At 43.7% G+C, this 17,759-nt stretch overlaps 1 protein-coding gene and 1 long non-coding RNA gene across 3 annotated transcripts in view; one reads left to right on the plus strand and one right to left on the minus strand.

Annotated features, from left to right (window-relative positions):
- The window catches only part of SYT9 (synaptotagmin 9), a 216,791-nt gene that overhangs the window by 157,732 nt on the left and 41,300 nt on the right, over positions 1-17,759 (plus strand). The window contains exons 4-6 of one of the 2 annotated variants that reach the window (XM_031007694.3): positions 5,544-5,664; positions 7,457-7,628; positions 10,010-10,139. In XM_031007694.3, the coding sequence (XP_030863554.3) occupies positions 5,544-5,664; positions 7,457-7,628; positions 10,010-10,139 (423 nt within the window). Of the gene's footprint in view, positions 1-5,543; positions 5,665-7,456; positions 7,629-10,009; positions 10,140-17,759 lie in introns of those variants that run through there. The other variant, XM_031007695.3, reaches the window with a different exon arrangement.
- LOC109028953 (uncharacterized) overlaps positions 14,371-17,759 on the minus strand; it is an 89,429-nt gene continuing 86,040 nt past the window's right edge. Inside the window, exon 8 of the long non-coding RNA XR_008669567.2 lies at positions 14,371-17,563. This is a non-coding gene — a long non-coding RNA (uncharacterized lncRNA). The remainder of the gene's footprint in view (positions 17,564-17,759) is intronic.

The raw sequence follows: 17,759 nt of genomic DNA on the forward strand, positions 1-17,759 counted from the left end.
GCTCTAGTTATATTTGCTTTATGAATCTGGGCACTCCAGGGTTGGATGCATAAATATTCAGAATTGTTGTATCCTACCTCTTGCTGGATTGATCCCTTTATCATTATATAATGACCATCTTTGTCTTTGTCATTTTTACTGTTTTTGACCTAAAGTCTGTTTGATCTGATATAAGTATGGCTACTTCTGCTCACTTTGGGTTTCTGTTTGAGTAGAATTTTTTTGCATCCCTTTACTTTGGGTGTATATGTATCTTGAAAGGTAAAGTGTATTTGTTGTAGGCAGCATATAGTTGGATAATGTTTTCTTATATGTTTATTTTAAGCAGATTATTTAATCTATTTCCATTCAATATCTCTTTTTTTTTTTCTTTTTGAGACAGAGTTTTGCTCTTGTCACCCAGGCTAGAGCGCAATGGCACAGTCCCAGCTCACTGCAACCTCTGCCTCCCAGGTTCAAGTGATTCTCCTGCCTCAGCCTCCCAAGTAGTTTGGATTACAGGCACCTGGCACCACGCCTGGCTAATTTTTGTATTTTTAGGAAAGACGGGGTTTCACCATGTTGGCCAGGCTGGTCTCAAACTCCTGACCTCAGGTGATTCACCTGCCTCGGCATCCCAAAATGCTAGGATTGCAGGTGCTAGGATTGCACGCCCGGCCTCAAGATTGCTTTTAATATGCAAGGCTTTGTTCCTGTCATGTTCTTAATTGTTTTCTGATCGTTTTTTATGTTCTTTATTCCTCTCTTTTTTTCTAATTGTCATTTTGGTTTGGTTGTTTTCTGTAGTTGTACCATTTGAATTCTTTCTCTTCCTCATTTGTGTGTTTGGTGTACCAGTGAGTTTTATACTTTGATGTGTTTTCATGATTGTAAATATTATCTTTTTTATTCCAGGTTTAGGACTTCTTTGGATATTTCTTCTAGGGCCAGTCTAGTGGTGCTAAATTTCCTCAGCATTTTCTTCTCTGGGAAGGACTTTTTTTGTGAAGGATAATTTTGCTAGATAGTATATACTTAAGTGGCTTTTTTTCTTCACCACTTTGAATATGTCTCTCTTGCCCTGTATTGTTTCTGCTGAGAAATACTTTCTTAGCCTGATGGGGTTTCCTTTATAGGTGACTAGACACTTGTCTTGCTGTTGTTGGAATCCCCTCTTTATCTTTGACTTTAAATAGTTTGACTATAATATGCTGCAGAGAAGACCTTCTTGCTCTGTATTTGTGTGGGGTTCTCTGAGCCCCCTATATGAGTCTTTTCTAGATTGGGGAAGTTTTCATCTATTATTTCATTAAATAGATTTTCTAACCCTTTCATTCTCTCTTTGCCCTTGGGGACACTGATAATTAGAATATTGAGTGACTATGTTGTCCCATAGGTCACAAAGCCTTTCTCATTCTTTTTTATTCTTTTTATTTATTTTTGTCTGACTGGATTATTTCAAAAGATTTCAAGTTCTGAGATTCTTTCTTCTGCTTAATCTAATCTATTGTTGGAGGTTTTGACTGTATTTTGTATTTTATTCAATGAATTCTTCAGTTCCAGAATTTATGTTTGGTTCTTTTAAAAAAATGTGTATCTCTTTGATGAATTCTTTTCCAGTTTTCTGTATTGTTTTTCAAAATTATCTTGTTTGCTGAGCTTCTTTAAAATCAGTAATTTGAATTATTTACCCATGATTTCATTGGTTTTTTATTGGTATCTGTTGCTGTAGCATTATTGTGTTCCTTTGAAGGTGTCACATTTCCTTGCTTTTTCATGTTTCCTGTGTCCTTATGTTAATATCTGCACATCTGATGTAACAATCACTTCTTCCATGTTTTTTAAATTTGCTTTTGTAGAGAGGACTCTTCTCTGAAGATTATCTATGATGTTGGTTGAGTAGGGCACTTTGGCTTTGATTTTGGATGCAAGCAATAGCGTAGTCTCTGTATGATCTCCTTGGCTATAAATAGTATCAGTGGTATCTGTGATTTATTTCCTTGATAGCTTAGGGTGTGATTATTAGTGGAGGCTGTGGTAAAGTTTTCTGGGAACTAGGTTATTAGGCAGGCCAGTCTTCTGGCCCCGGTGATACAGCAGTGGTCTGAAGATGCCTGTCTTTGAGCCCCAGAGTGATGTATGCTGGCTCTGATATTAGTGGGTCCAAGTGGGCCAATTACTGGGCTTCCAGGTGGCTTGCTGAAATGCTAGTAGTGGCCGCAGTGGGCCTGGCATGTGGACTGGTTCTCTTGCCCTTGGTCAGCAGACTTGATGTGGGCAATGGCAATAGCAGTGATTGGGCCACTCACTGAAATCCAAGTTGATCTGAGCTGTAATGGGTTGGATGGGCCAGTCTCATGGTGCTTGCAAGTGGCTGCCAATTGTGGTGGTTATCAGGGGGTTGAGTTGCCCGCACCTCAGACCCTGGGAAGAGTGCACATGTACCAACAGTGGTGGACTAGGCTGGGTGATTTCCAAGCCCCTGGATGGCATGCTTAAGTACTGAGGAGACAGGACCAGGTTGGCAGAATTGAGACTTGTCCTCAGGTCCCCTGGTAATATGTTCAGGCATGGCTATGATAGGTAGGAACAAGGTGGTCCCCAGGCAGTCAGCAGAATGCTCAGGTGAGGGCACTGGTGGCTTCAGTTCAGGGCTGCCACTGGGGAGGGCACAGACACTCTCATTGGGAGCAGCGTAGGTAGGTAGTTGTGCAGCATGTGATTTGCTCATGCCTCAGTCCCCCAGCAGCTTGCAGCTCTAGTGACAGCGGGATTTATCCTTACGGTGCACAAAAGTATCTGGCCTCATCTCCTCCCTGGCCTGGTGGTAGCATCAGTGGCATCAAAACCAGGGCAATACATAGTCCTTTAGGGGCTCGGCTTTCAGAATGTCACTGTGCTGCTTAGGGCTTACAGGCCTGTGGGTCACAGCATGAGCTCCCTCTTTGAAGCAATACCACTGTGCAATTTCTAGGCAGCTCTGTGTGTTAGTCTCTAGGCCTGTGAGGATCGAGCGGCTCTCCTGTGAGTAAGATAGTATGTGGTGGGAATGTGGACCCTGGGAGGTCTCTCACTTACCCTTTCCCTGTGTTAGGGAGCTTCTCCCAGCTCCAGCCAAACCCCCCAAGCAGGCTACATTGCTTCCTTTTCCTTTGTTACCTTTGGTGCTTCCTGTCACTTTTTTGTGGAATTCCAGTGTTCTCTCTTAGATGATCTATTCAAAGTGTGAGTATCTACTTGCTATTTTGGTTCTTTTCCATGGTAGAGGCACATAGCTGCCTGTTGTTTGTTTGTTCCTATTTTTTTTTCTTTTTAAGAGACAGCATCTTGCTAGATTGCCTAAGCTGCACTTGTACTCCTGGGCCCAAGTGATCTTCCTGCCTTAGCCTCCAGAGTAGCTAGGGTTGTAGGCACGTGCCACTGCACCCAGCTAATTTGCTATTTTGTAAAGTACAAATATGGACTTTTGCCTGGTTTACATTCTGAATATACCATCAAGTCTGAGGTTTGATTTTTTTCTCTTTTAACTTATGAGCAAATAGCCATATTGTATAAATATTTTTGAATGGGCTTATGTCAGAGGAAAACAAACAAACCAACATACCTAGCATGGAAGTAATCTGACACATCACATTTAATTATGTGCCTCAGCCTTGAGGGCAGAGATTAGACGGCATGCATTTTCACATCCCGAACCTTACAAAGTGTGTGCACAGTACGGGCCCTCAGGAAATGTATGTTGAAAGAATTGATTAGGAAGTTTCATAGGCATAGTTTTGGTTAATTCTGTATTTACTTTGCCAAACCAAGATTTTCTGAGAAGGATGAGGGGAGAGGAGAAAGCTAAGTGCTGTGAAAAGCCTTTTAAAGGAAGAACAGAAGTTGAATAGCAAAGTGGGCCAGGGAGTCAGGAAACAAAAGGGTGATGTGTGGGGACAGCTGTGGTCTCTCTTTCCTTTCTGCCACCAGCAGGAGGCTGGGTCAATCCTTCCCTGTTCAGTAAGGGCAGACACTGCTCCTGCAATAGGGAACCCAGCACTGCAGAAGAAGCCAGAGTCTGCTGTGTGTAAAACCTCCAGTCCTATAGAATTCTAGTCCCCAAGCCCCCATATCTCCCAAAAGGGGAATGCCCAGTCACATGGGTCCCTTGAGGTCACGGCTCCAGGAACCAGGAAAGCCTAGCTTGCAAGGAGAGGTCATTTATTTACACTGGGCAAGCAATGCATGATGCAAGAAGACACAGAGTCTGCCTTAGTGACCAAATAGATCCCTTTGCCTCATCCTCCTGTGGAAGCAATCAAGAAAGGGAGGTTGGGCGAGGTGACCTTCCAGAGCTGAATCTGTACTTCTAAAAATAGAAGCATCCTTGGAGAACTGAGAAGGGGAGGGAAAGCTGTGGACATTGAGGGCAAGAACCTGAATCCCCAGAGCATTGTCAGTAGGAAACTGTATTAATTAGACACAGGCACCTCAGCTCGATAACCTCAGGTATCTCTCAGAAATTGAAACAAAATGAAATGGCTTTTTTTCCCTCCTTTCTGGTTATACTCTCCCTGAGCTAAAAAGGAGAAGGAGAATTGTGTCTTCTGACCTATCTGAATGGCTGCACAGTGCCTGAGATATCTTCCCCAGTGGAGGGAAATGGGGGTCTTTAGAGGCACGCCAGCAAAAGGAAAGAGCTGCTGCAAAGTGGAACTGTGAAAGGCAGGCAGCAGGGCCACCTGGGAGTCTGGGTCTCTGTTCTCTCCCTGCAAGGAGGCTGTGCAGGACTAGGCGAGTACTTGGGTGTGTCCAGGGCTCTGAATGTGTAGGCTCGCAGGGTGCCACTCTCAGGCTCATGCAGTGTCCTTATTTGGAGCTATGCGATAGGCTGTTAAGTTTCCAGGGTCCAGTGGAGCCATGTGCTGGTCTGCACAGATTGTGTGCAGCCAGGGTGTGTGCTGTGCTCTGTGGCATGGGGATTGCGTGTGGGAGATTGGAGGTATGCAGGAGTATACAGGGAGGATATGGTCGCAAGTTTGAGGGGGCTGTGTGGGATGGTGTGGAAACCTGTTGAGAGGCTTCATGATGCTGCATAGGGCTGTGTGCAGAGCTACCCTGGGCCGTGGGTGGGGCACTACAGTACTGGAGAGCACTTGTTTGTGTAACTTTGACTTAGAGGCTCTGTGTGCATTGTAGTAGTGATATGAGTGGAGCCACATAGGGGAGTCTGTGGAGGATTTGTTAAGGCTGTGAGACTTATGCACTGGAGGATGTGTTCTGGGCTACCTGGACACATGAGTCTGTACAGGGCTGCCGGTGACTGGATACATGGTGGCAGAGGCCTGAACAGGGTTACAGCTTTGCCATCCAAAGATAGGCTATGCCTCCTCAGGGTGAGGTGCTCCCAAAGTGCAGGGATTTATTATTCTCCCTGTGACTGACATGAACGGAAGAGATACCAGGGATTCTACAAGCTGAGCAAAAGGGGCAGTGTGTTCCCTTTCAGTGTGGCCTGAAGCTGAGCCTCTTGCACACCAGGCTGGAGACACTTTCTAATACTTTAGTTTGTGCTTTCTCAACAGGACAACGTGGATCTGGGAGAGCTGATGTTTTCCCTGTGCTATCTTCCAACGGCTGGCAGGCTGACCATTACCATTATAAAAGCAAGGAATTTAAAGGCAATGGACATAACAGGAGCATCAGGTGGGGCATTTTCAAATTCAGACTTCCTCATGCACTTCTACTGTAGTAAGTACCTTATAAAGTTTTAGTATGGTAATAAAGCACATTGACTCTGGAACCAGACTGCCTAGGCTTAGCCCTAGTCCTAACACCTGTGTGACCTTGGGCAAGTCATTTTACCTGTCTGAGCTTTGGATTCCCATCGGTAAGATGAGAGTAATTATAGTGTCTGGCTCACTGGGCTGTTGTAAAACTGAATTCATAAATATAAAGCCATGAGAACAGTGCTAGCGTATATTAAGTGCTACATATTGTTAATTATTGTTATTATTACATTTAGCCTTCTATATCCACCAGTTCCACATCTGTAGATTCAACCAACGATGGATTAAAAATACTCAGGAAAAAAGTAATACAACAATAAAAATAATACAGTTTTTTAAACAATACAGTATAACAACTGTTTACACAGCATTTATGCCTGATTAGGTATTGTAAGCAATCTCGAGATGATTTAAAGTATACAGGAGAATGTGCGTAGGTTATATGCAAATACGATGCCATTTTATATAAGGGACTTGAGCATCCTTGGATTTTCCTATCTGTGAAGGGTCCTGAAACCAATTCCTTGTGGATAACAAGGGACAATAGTACTCTCTTGGGTCTCCCTCACCATAATTGTGAATTGGACCTACCATTTACACACACTGATAAAGCTTATCTAATTGGGTCTTTCCTCAAATATCATCATCCCAGGCTCATTGAAGACTGAGAACAATCCTATGTCCTTATTAAAGGGAACTATGAATTTTAGATTTTTCCAGTAAACCAAGCATTAAATTCTGAACTCTAACAAGAAAAAAAAATGCCTCTATATGCATTGCTAACTGTGCAAATTCACAAGCAACCTCTGCAGGTGTTTCCCAAATGTGGTCACAAAACACCCAGTACACCCTGGCTTACATCCTCTGAAATCAAAGAACATCAGATGCAATATATTCTGCATCCTGTATCCCAGTGTTTTTTTTTTTTAAGCAGAAAGAAAAAAAAGCTGTGGTCCCTCTGGTCATCTAAGTCCCTACTGGACTGCATATAGGAGTCAGAGCAATGCATGGTTATGCAGGTGAAAATAGAACAAGGACTTCCCAATAAACAGAAGAAGAGTGAGATAGCTGTTAGGACCAGAAGAGCCCTATCTGGAGCAGAGGCCAGCCTTGCCACCTGTTACCCCATCACAGTGTTGCACCACAAGGAAGCCTGTGGCCTTTCTCTCCCTGATATGCTGAGCTGCTTCTCTTTTGGCAACCCAAGGGCAGGCCACTCTAGGGGCTCAAGGTCTCTATACTTAAGGAATTCCACTCCCAGATGTTCTCTGTCCTCTAGGAATTCAGAAATTCAGAGTCTAGGAATTCCCTTTCTTAAAGACCTGAAAAGATTCCCTGAGGTGGCTCAGAGCTGGGGGGCCTGTTTTCAGCCTTGGAAATGCTGGTGCATTTCTCTTGCTATCCTGGCCAGGCCAGTCTTGAGTTCTAGCTGGAATGTCTCCTAATTCCTTAACAGATGTTTTCAAACTATTTTTAAATTACACACATTTTCAGGAGACAGTATCCTGTGCTTTTTCTTGAATGAGTGACTTAATTATCCTAACTAGTTGCTCCCCAGATATCATATTAATGACAATCCTCCAACTCCAGTCCACAGGCAGGTAAAGGAGTTCAGCATACCATAGTCCATGAAAACTCACAGTGATATAACTGCCCACCTAAATCTATACGTATCCTCACAGTACTCCTGCTTCTCATGGTCTGTCCAGATCCCTATGTGAAAGTCTCGCTGATGTGTGATGGCAGACGACTGAAGAAGAGGAAAACATCCACCAAGAGGAACACCTTGAATCCTGTTTACAACGAAGCCATAGTCTTTGATGTCCCTCCTGAGAATATTGACCAAATCCACTTGTCCATAGCAGTCATGGACTATGACCGGTGAGATACCTGGAACTCTTTTCCAGTGCAAGTTCACTGTGCCCAGGACTGGGAGGGCGGAGGGGGAGCAGCAGCCACAGATTCTTATCTGGTGTCCCAGGCTGCAGGAAATGAGTCAACTAGCAGCGCATGGGAAGCACATTGACAGGAGTCACCTCTAAACCATGCTGTAGAGTCAGACTACCAAAGTGTCTCTCAGCACTCCCATTCTTTTCTGCCCCTTTCTCATTTTTTTTTTCCTATTCCTACATCCTCCGCCAACCTCCACCTCTTCCCCTTTTCATCTTTGCACACCTCCTAGAATCTCAGCTTGGAGAGCTGTGGCCCCACAGGTTTTATCTTCTGTCAGGCAGTGCTAACTGCCCTTCATTGGAAAGATTCCACTCAGAATGGCGGAATGATTACTTTAGCCAGACCATCAACATTTCCAAATACATAACTTCAATCTTTTTCCTTCTCACAAGTATTTAATAAAGATTGTTTCCTTCTACTTAAGTCTGAAAACAAACACAGAAATGTTCTCCTGAAAGTGCTAGAATCAGTATGGATGACAAGGTACATTAAAATGTATAAGATGCTCGACTTTTTAATTAATACAGCACAGAAGAGATATTTATAGCCTGCATTGTAGCCAATTGTGTATTTAAAGGACAGATTTGAAAAACAGTCATTTTAATATGCAAAGGAAGTACCAACAGGGAATTATACATGTTAAACCAGTCATTAGACTAAAATGCAAAGTCTCTCTTTAATTGGAAACCTCCCACGTGGTCTGGACACAATTATTAAAAAAATTATTCTGACTTCTAATATTATTTGTGACTAAGAATTTTCCCACATACCTCTGAAATATCAGGAAGGCAGCTTCAGTGACCTGAACACTCTTTCCAGCAGATGCCTGCGTGAAGCATGACAGTCTTCCAACCCAAGGAGCACGTGGGTTGGCTCAGCTGCCCATGAGTGTGACAGCCCATGCTGAGCAGTAGACCTTGTCCCATCTCCTGTGGGCAAGAAACAACACCAACAGTGTCAGGCCCCGGTAGGGGACATTGCCCACCAACTGTGGAAGCCTAGGCCAGCAATTTTTAAGCTATTGCCAAGTTTCCTGCATGGACAAATCTGATTATGTGAGCTCTGCCTTAATTTAATTCTCAGTAAACTCATGAATCTGGCCTGGAAAAATTCATGGCAGAATTCATGGGGCTTCTGCATGCATTTGATTTTAATGGGCAGAGACTCAAATATCCTTCACGTGACCTCCCTACCCTCATCTCACCTTTATGCTCCATACACAAATAGGAGAAAAATCACTCATCTTTGCAGGAGGGAAAAAAAAAAGAGAAAGTATGTGAGTTTGGATCCCATAGAATTAAAGAATTGGCCATATCAGTCCAGTTATACCAGGGACTTTTAAAAAATACTTCTAGAGAAAACAAAAATGTCTCAAGGCGGGGACCTACCTAGGGAAAGTTTCAGAAATATTAGCCTTGGCCAGGCATGGTATCTCACACCTGTAATCCCAGCACTTTGGGAGGCTGAGGCAGGTGGATCACTTGAGGTTAGGAGTTCGAGACCAGCCTGGCCAACATGGTGAAACCCCGTCTCAACTAAAAATACAAAAATTGGCCAGGCATGGTGGCATGCACCTGTAATCCCAGCTACTTGGAAGCTGAGACAGGAAAATTGCTTGAACCCGGGAGCTGGAGGTTGCAGTGAGCCGAGATCATGCCACTGCACTCCAGCCTGGGTGACAGAGTGAGACTCCATTTCAAAAAAAAAAAAGAAATATTAGCCTCAAGGTCAAAGGAGCTATGTATCTTTCTATAGTTGGGAAACTAAGTGGGCCAAAGAAGCTGAACTTAGAAGAAAGGAGGGACAAGTATAAGACAATAACAGTATTCTCTAAAGAGAGGAAGCAGGAAGATCCATAAGCCTCCTTCACTTACCTTAGTTTGTGGGCTGAAGACCCATGGCTGCCAGACACAAAACTGCTCCCTCACCCATGCTTGGTTGCCTCTTGTGGGAATTAGAGCAGCCATTATTGCAAGAAACTCATTTCAGATGACTCCCTCTTTATTACATGGAGGCCAGCCTAGATCCAGGACGAGAGGTGGCATCCCTAGCACAAATCATGGGGTTCTTTGAACAAGGTTCTTGGAAACAAGTTGACCCATGTCAGTGTTAGGACAGCCAGGGTATATGTTAGATCCCAAGTCCTATTGGCTGTGAAGCTTAGCCTGTAGTTTTAAGTGAGGAAATGAAAAAAAAAAAAAAAAAAAAAAAAAAACCACGTCCCCAGTTCCTCCATCAGTTTAATTGAGTAGCTATTGATCTTACATACCAAAATTTTAAGAAAAAACTATTGTGGGCCATTTTCACAGCGTAGGTCACAATGAGATCATCGGCGTGTGTCAAGTAGGCAACGAGGCTGAGAGGCTGGGCAGAGACCACTGGAGTGAAATGTTGTCATATCCTCGGAAGCCCATTGCACACTGGCATTCCCTGGTGGAGGTAAGACCCTAATCCACATGCTCCACTTTGCGTAAGAGTAAATGCTTTACTGTTGAAATGCAGGAGCTGCCAAACGTATGAGTGCACCAGGATCTATGGTCATAGACAGCTTTTCCTGGTTGCATTTCCTGGGGCTGTTGGGACTTGCATTCAATTTGAGGCTGAATCTGTGCTTCCCACCAGTCTGGTAGGTTTTGAATATTGATCAGAGATCATCCCTCATTTTGATTGTATTTTTAAAAGATCAAGATTCTCTGCTTCTGTGTTAAGGCTTTGGGTTGGTACTTGGAGGGCATCTGCAAGGTGTGGGTGAGTGGGGACTTTCAGGCCTTCGTACAGTGACTTGAGACTGACTTTGGAAAAACCATAAGGCCTTGATTCTAAGACCAGCTCTGGCACCAACCTGTGATTCGGGGCAAGTGGGTTAGTATCAGGTTCAACTACATATAATAAAAACCAAAACAACCAATTATAAATTAAAAACAAATGAAATGAGAATTTATTTCTCTCTCTTACATACAAAAAGTCTAGAGGAAGGCAGTCTGGGGTATCTTAGCAGCTCCATGATCAACAAGAGACCTAGACTTCTGTCTTTCTGCCTCACAGTCCCAGTGTGGCTTTGTTCCTTGAAGTCCCCTCATTATACAATATGGCTGCTAAGCTCCAACCATTGCATATTTTCTAGGCCACAAAATGTGCAAAAGGGCAAGAGCCGAAAGGGCACACATTCCCTTTTTGATTCTCTTTGAATTCTCATGCAAGACTGCTATTTACATTTAATTTAGTCACAAAACTTAGTCACATGGACATGTCAAGTTGCAGGGGATAGTTAGAAATGTAACCTTTTTGTTGGGTGTCAATGTGTCCAACTAAAAACCAGGGTTCTGTTTGCAGAGAAGAGGAAAGTGAAAACCTGGAGTCAACCGGCCATCATTCTGCCACTCACATCCTCATGCATTCACTCCCTCCCCCTTTACTTCTCATTCATTCTTCCCCCACTTATCTTTGCTCATTGATTCACTCTCTTATTTATTCACTAACTTGTTCTCTCAAAAATAATTTGCACTCCCTAAGTAACATGTCTGAGGGTCAAATGCTATAATAGCTACAGAAAATACAGATGTGAATAAGAAACAGTCCTTTCCCTTGTAGAACTTACAGACTGTAAAATAAACAAAAGATGACATGTAAACTAATCTTCGAGAGGCACAAATACAAGCATTTCCATCCATATAAAGTGCTACAAAAGCGCAAAGGAGAGAGATGTTTACTGTGCTTAGAGGAGATTGTGAAGCATCTCTCCTTCAGGCTCTCAATAAGTAAAGAGAACTGAGCCCCCGGGAACTGGAAAGCCAGGAGGGCAGCAGCAGTTATTTACTGAGGATGCATGGGTTCCAGGCAGAGAGCTTTCCTCTGTTCTCCTGGTGCAGGCAGCTCTTCCATGCAAAGCCATCTGAGAGGCCAAGACTAGAGCCTCACCCAGTGTGGGCACCCCTGCCATTGATAGTCAGGTGAGTCTGGTTGAAGTGAACACAGGGCGGCTGTGGAGAGGCGGAGAGGCAGGGAGGCCCCAAACCCAGACAGGGGAACCGAGGGACATCTTTGCTGGAGGTGGTGCAGGAAGGAGAAGGCGAGACAGGGTTTGTGGATTCTAACCATCAGGGCACCCAGATGTATTCAAGAAGAGCCTAGGACCCCCTAATTTGCGGGTTCTTAAGGATAGTTCTGCCCCTGGGCCATAGGAGCAAAGAATCATTCTTTCCTAGACTCAAAATTGATCCCTAAGGGAGACCCACAGGATCTATGAGCCACTTGAGAAGGAGCTGGAGACTGGTGCTCACTGAACTATACCTCACTTCTTCAGCTCCTGGTGGAATTCTCAAAGGAGTCCATCTGTGGGCTCATTAGATTTTGGGGGCCTGTCACTAGCAGTGGCGTTTAGAAGAGTTGTAATAGACTTTTTGCACCCTTATGAGCCATTGCTGACTTTAATTCTTATTTGTAATTAGGAGTATCAGAGAGTGTTAAAGCTCTGTGCTTCTCAGGAAACAGGAAATGAGAAAGGGGTAAGGATGAGGTGTGTGGTGTAGGGCTGAGAGGTGAGCCCTGATTCATGCACAAGCAGTTTTTTTTCAGTGACCTAGGCAGGGGAGTAGTCCTGGGCGGAGTATTGCACACGGGCCCCTGAGTGGCAGTATATGCACGAGTTACACAAAGGAGAGTGCAGGGAGCAGGCCTTGGAGGCCTTTTCCTTCACTGTGGAGAAAAAGTGTGATATAAATTCATTCACCTGAGAGATATTCCTTAAACCCCAAACACTCAGCTTTTTGGAAATCTGTGCTCCACAGTTATGTAACTGAAAAGTAGATGCCATTAGGGTTAAACCACTGAAACTTAGAAGTCATTTGTTACAGCGGCTAAAATTACTTTGGCCAATACAATGGTCATTTCTGAACTGTTACAGCAGAACTAAGGAAATGAAATGCCTGTGCGGCTTATATGAAGGGCAAGCCTTCATATAAGCAGGGGGAGGGCAAACCTTCCTATAAGCAGAGGCAGAGGGAGGCTGCCTCTTCCCTGTTGCTTCCTGTCTCTTTGAAGTACACGTCTGGGACTCCAGATCCATCCTGAGAGAGGAAGTGATGCTTTTTCTTTTAAAAATGAACATTGAGCTGGCAGAATTGGGGCAATGGTACCAGATGAGATGAAAAACAGTATTGGAGAGGTTGGTCATGCTTTGTTAGCAGCTGTAAGGATGGAGGAGGCAACAGGCAGACTGGCCAGAAACATTCACTTTGGAGTTGGAAGGACCTATATTCGAATTGCTGTCCTGCCACTCACTAGATGTTTGTTTTTCCCCTTCTGAACCTCAGTGTTCTCATCTGTAAAGTGGCCATAACAGTGCCTGTCTCACAAGAGGGATGGTGAGGATTAAACAATCTATTTATATGAAATGCAGCATTGTAGCTGATGCATAATAAACACTCAGTAAAGTTTTCAGTTACAGGTTTTATTATGTGTGCCCCACATTCTGAGGGGCTGCTGTGTGTCCTTATGGGACTACGTCCTATGAAGAAATATTATCCATGTGTGTCATGGAGAATAAGAGAAAGGCCGGGAATCCACCACTCCTGCATCCCAGTGAGCCATCATCTCAGAATGGGGGAAGGGGTCATCCAGTACTTGGCTAAACACAGATGCACACATTTAAGTTTTGTTTCTTTCCTCTTTTCCTTGGCCTTAAAGACAGGCTGCTGTTATGCTCTCTAAGAACCTTTTAAATGTCTTCTTTAAAACAAAAACCAGCAATTAAATCTCAGTGCTCATGATAACAGAGTATGTGAGCGTGCACTCATGAGCATGTGTGTATGGAAGACAGAGAGAGAGGGAGAACGAAGATGGGGGCCCTGGGATTTAGCATGGAGGGAGGCTGGCCTGGCAGAAGCTCTTCACTGCTGAGGAATTGGTTAGGTCTAAACTCTGAGCCCTGCAGAGATCTGGCAGCCTGCTCAGGGTTGCATCCAATACACCCTGACCTTGCCAGGGCAGGTGGCAGATGGAATCTTCAAAGCCAGTGAGTTCAAAAATCCGTTTCTCTCGCAGGGATTCTGGATGACTTCACTGCACACTCAAAGGTCAGCCAGTAGGGCTCCCTTTACTCCCCATGATGTCAAAGGTTGGGAAAGCTGTGAAAACTCCCCCAGGCAGACTGCCTAGGGCTTAGGAATCGGAGCACCCCCTCCATAGGGCCTCAGATGACAGAGCTCTAAGAGCTCCCTTAGCACGGCACCCTCCTCCACCAATTCAAGAGAAGATGGTTTTGGCCTGGCCATATCACAACACCTTTCCTGCCTCCTGTATGTCAAGATGACCAACATCATAAGCCTCATGGAGAATAATAGGAAATAGTTCCAAGTTTTCATCGCTTCCCTGTGTAGTGCCATGTAACATCTGTTGTATGAATAAGTACCAATCTTGGTTTGGTGGGAAGACGAGACACAGACACTATCTGGTTAAATGAAATTTCACTTTTCTAAAAGAAGAAAGAGAATCCAATCAGAATATATAGTCAAGATCAGCAATATTATCCTATAGGCATAGGTGTAGGATTCCAAACACCAAAGTTCTACTCAAGGCGTGCCCCATTTTGGATGTCTGCCTCACTCCAAGCTCAGCCTTTGTGCATACACGTACATACAGCTACAAAAGTTCTGCATGTCTGACTGTCTGCTGGGACCAGCTCATTGAGCCTCCTGCCCCTCTTCAACTCAGAATTACATAATGCCAAGTATAACCAGAAGGCAGTTATGGTACAATATGCCCAGACATAAACAGAGCCCTCATTTATCACCCTCAGCCTCTAGAAGGGTATAAACTTAGAGTCAAAGGACTACAGCAACTGTCAGTTACCCAGACTTGTAGTTACACAAGCAGCCCGTGTAAACCATCTCTAGATATTATCTATCAAGTGTCCAGTAGGGCCTATCTGGAGTCTTGGAGATCCACATATGCCCAGGAGAATGTATCTGATTGCCCAAGATTTGATTAGGTGTCCATCCTGGTGCAATTTGCTGTAGGTCTGGGGTCATGAAAATGTGACCTGGACCTACCTCAGCAGGAGTTTTGGGAGTAGACTTCTTGAGAAGAGTCCTCACAGGACAGGGAAATTGTCTAAAATGAACATGAATGACTGTTTCCCAAAGGAATTTAAAGTGAGGAGTGAGAGGCTTTAGCACTAAGGCCAAATTGTTATTCACAACAGATTTAGGAAAGGAGCAATTCACCAGGAAAGATGGGAGTGGGGAGAGCATGGGGTGACTGGGAAAAGCCACATAGGAAATCAGGTTCTCATCAAGGGGATTTGGGTGTGTTGCAGGGCTTGGGTCTTGTTGAGAACCAGACTAGCAGGGAAGAACACTGAGACAAGAAAAAAAGAAAAGCATGGACTGAAACATACAATAGGGAAAGTCCTAGAAAGTGCTGCTACTCAGCAAGCATTAAGGCACCCAAGACTGCAGGTCTTTGGAAACACCTGAATTCCAGACCCCTGTCAATTGGTGGGGAACCAAGGCTGCCAATTCCATGCATTGCTCTCTGAAGGAGTGGCTTATGGGCTAGGTAAATGAACATAGCAAAAGCCTAATACGTGCGTTAGGGGTGGCAAAAGAGAAGTGAGCAGTCGGGACGTGGAGGGCTACATGCTGCTGCAGCACCTTGCCCATATTATGAGGTGCCCCCCGCCCCATGTAGTCCAGCATCGTGTCTCATGTCTCAGTGTCTCTGAGAACAAAATTTTTGTTATGAATGAAAATAGAAAAAACAAGAAACATTTAAATCACATTAAAATAGGGCAAGAAAACATAAATTTATTTATTATCTAAAAGGATACATACCATCTTGGTAAGAAACAGGAAGAGGTAAGTGAACTTTATCTTGCTAATTAGTAGTTCTTGGTCTTTTCCAGGTTATGTCAGTCTCTTTGGGATAATTATTTTCTCCTCTTCCTAGGAGTCTCTTCTCTCCTTCCTTCCTCCCTCCCAGCTAGGTATAGGGAAGTACAAAGGCTACCTCGTGGCATTGGCTGGAACTGTGCATATTGTTCTGCTTGTCTTTGGGCATCAGACTTCATCACCACTACCTCTGCTGCTGAGGATCATGGCTGTTGTAACTGTGGGCTATAGTCTCAGCATAGAAACTTGGCCACCTTGAGGCTGATGAGACCCCACATCAGCTGTTGAAGTCCCTGTGGATCCCTGAGGGCAGGTAGCACCTCCCACTCAATGCTTGACCTGGGAGCTTTTCTTTGCAGCCCTTAATACAGAGTCATTCCCCACTTGGTGGAATTCCCTGAAATTCTAACAACCAATACTCTCACATCCTTCAGGCATTTGGGTACACAAGGGAGCCACAGGAGACTCAGTGCCATCACAGGCATCTTCTTCATGCCTATAAAGTTACATGGTCATTTCTACATTGTTCCTCTAGCCTGCGTTGGCCCAGGGGTCACGTTTGCCTTAAGCTTCCCCCTCAATCCATCTAAACTTGGGGTTTCAAGCCTGAACGGTAAAGCCAGAACCTCTCCTCCTCTCTTCTCTGTATCTCTTCTGCCAAAGGGTCTCTGCTTCCTCTTCCTGTCTGGTGGAAACACTATATATCTTAGCATGATTTCTCTCTACCTATGACTCATGCTCAGACCTCCAAGGTTTCCTCTCAACATGTAAGGAAACATTTGGAATTTGGATCCCCTTTTTCTCAATAAGGCCTGGCTTTAAGATAAAGTTACATGGTCATTTCTACATGTAACATGAAATAAGATACTTATTTCATAGGAGACTAGCTGATCATTTACCTTGAGTTATCAGCCCTCAGCTTCCAAGAATATATGGCGTTTATTCAATGCATGCATTTTCTGATTTACAGACAATAAGAACATTATCTCTGTTACGTAGGTATTGAGTTAGCATTTGGTGAACAAATGAAAAAAAATGAATGAATGAGATATATATAGAATGAATTGAGTTCCCTTCGTTCTAAAGTTCCAGAATTCCCATGCAGTGGAGTACACAGTAGAAGTCAGTTCAGACAAGGTATAAAAAGGTATTGAGGATGGATTTGTATTAGGCTGTTCAAATAGAGATGGCCCTTATTAAGCTCCAAGTTTTAATTACCTTTTCTCTATTTAGGAGAAGAACATGAAAAGGGACCAATTCCTCCCTTGGTTCCAATAAACTGCCACGTAATGACAATGGCTTTGCATTTTTGAATAATGAGAAATATTCAGAACTGAGGCCCCTTAGTGAATCATGAGGGTCCCCCTCTACTTGATGTAGGCAGCCAAGTCCTAGAGCACTCAATATCTCCTTTCGTAAGAGAGAAGAAACACACAGAGATCCCAATGGTGAATGGCAGACTGCTGTGCCCTAAGTGAAAACTGATCAGGAGTTGACAAGGACTTTAGCCCACAAGTTGACCTTTCTCACTAGGAATATATTTTAGCAGCAGTTTTACACAAGGTAATGCTTTGCCCCATCTACCTGTGAAGATAAAGAAGAGAAAAATAATAGGAATGGGGTATTTTTTGACAAAATGAAGAAATTATTCTTCAGATTTTGTTGTAAAAAATAAACTATTTTGAATGGTGAGATTTAGCATGCCAGCACGCATAAACACCTGCAGGGCCGCTGAAGCAAAACTGATTGCAGAGAACATAAAAATCTACTACAAGTTTAGGATCTGAAAAACATTAACAGACCTGTTAGAATTTGTGTCAATTGCTGTAAGTGGCCAGAATGCTGTTTGGACAAGCAGGCACTGTTAGTATTAGTGGGGCATTGTGTTTCCAGCTGGTAGAGGTTATGGTTAACAAACAAAGCTAGGGCCATTCAGACCTTCCCAAGCAAATCTTCTTTCTTGTATTGAATTATCTGTAGAAAAAAAGAGAGAGAGACGGTAGGCATTTTCTCATCTTTGTCAGGGATGGGTGACTTTTGTGACTTTTCTGAAGGTTTGTAGAGATAGTAATCATACAAAACATAGGAGTACTTAGGGTAAACACTAGAGGTATAAAAGTTAATGACAATGTGGTAGAAAATAACATTTCTGCCTGAACAGAAAGTCAAC

Source organism: Gorilla gorilla, chromosome 9 (genome assembly GCF_029281585.2).
Source record: "Gorilla gorilla gorilla isolate KB3781 chromosome 9, NHGRI_mGorGor1-v2.1_pri, whole genome shotgun sequence".
NCBI classification, from domain to species: Eukaryota; Metazoa; Chordata; class Mammalia; order Primates; family Hominidae; genus Gorilla; species Gorilla gorilla.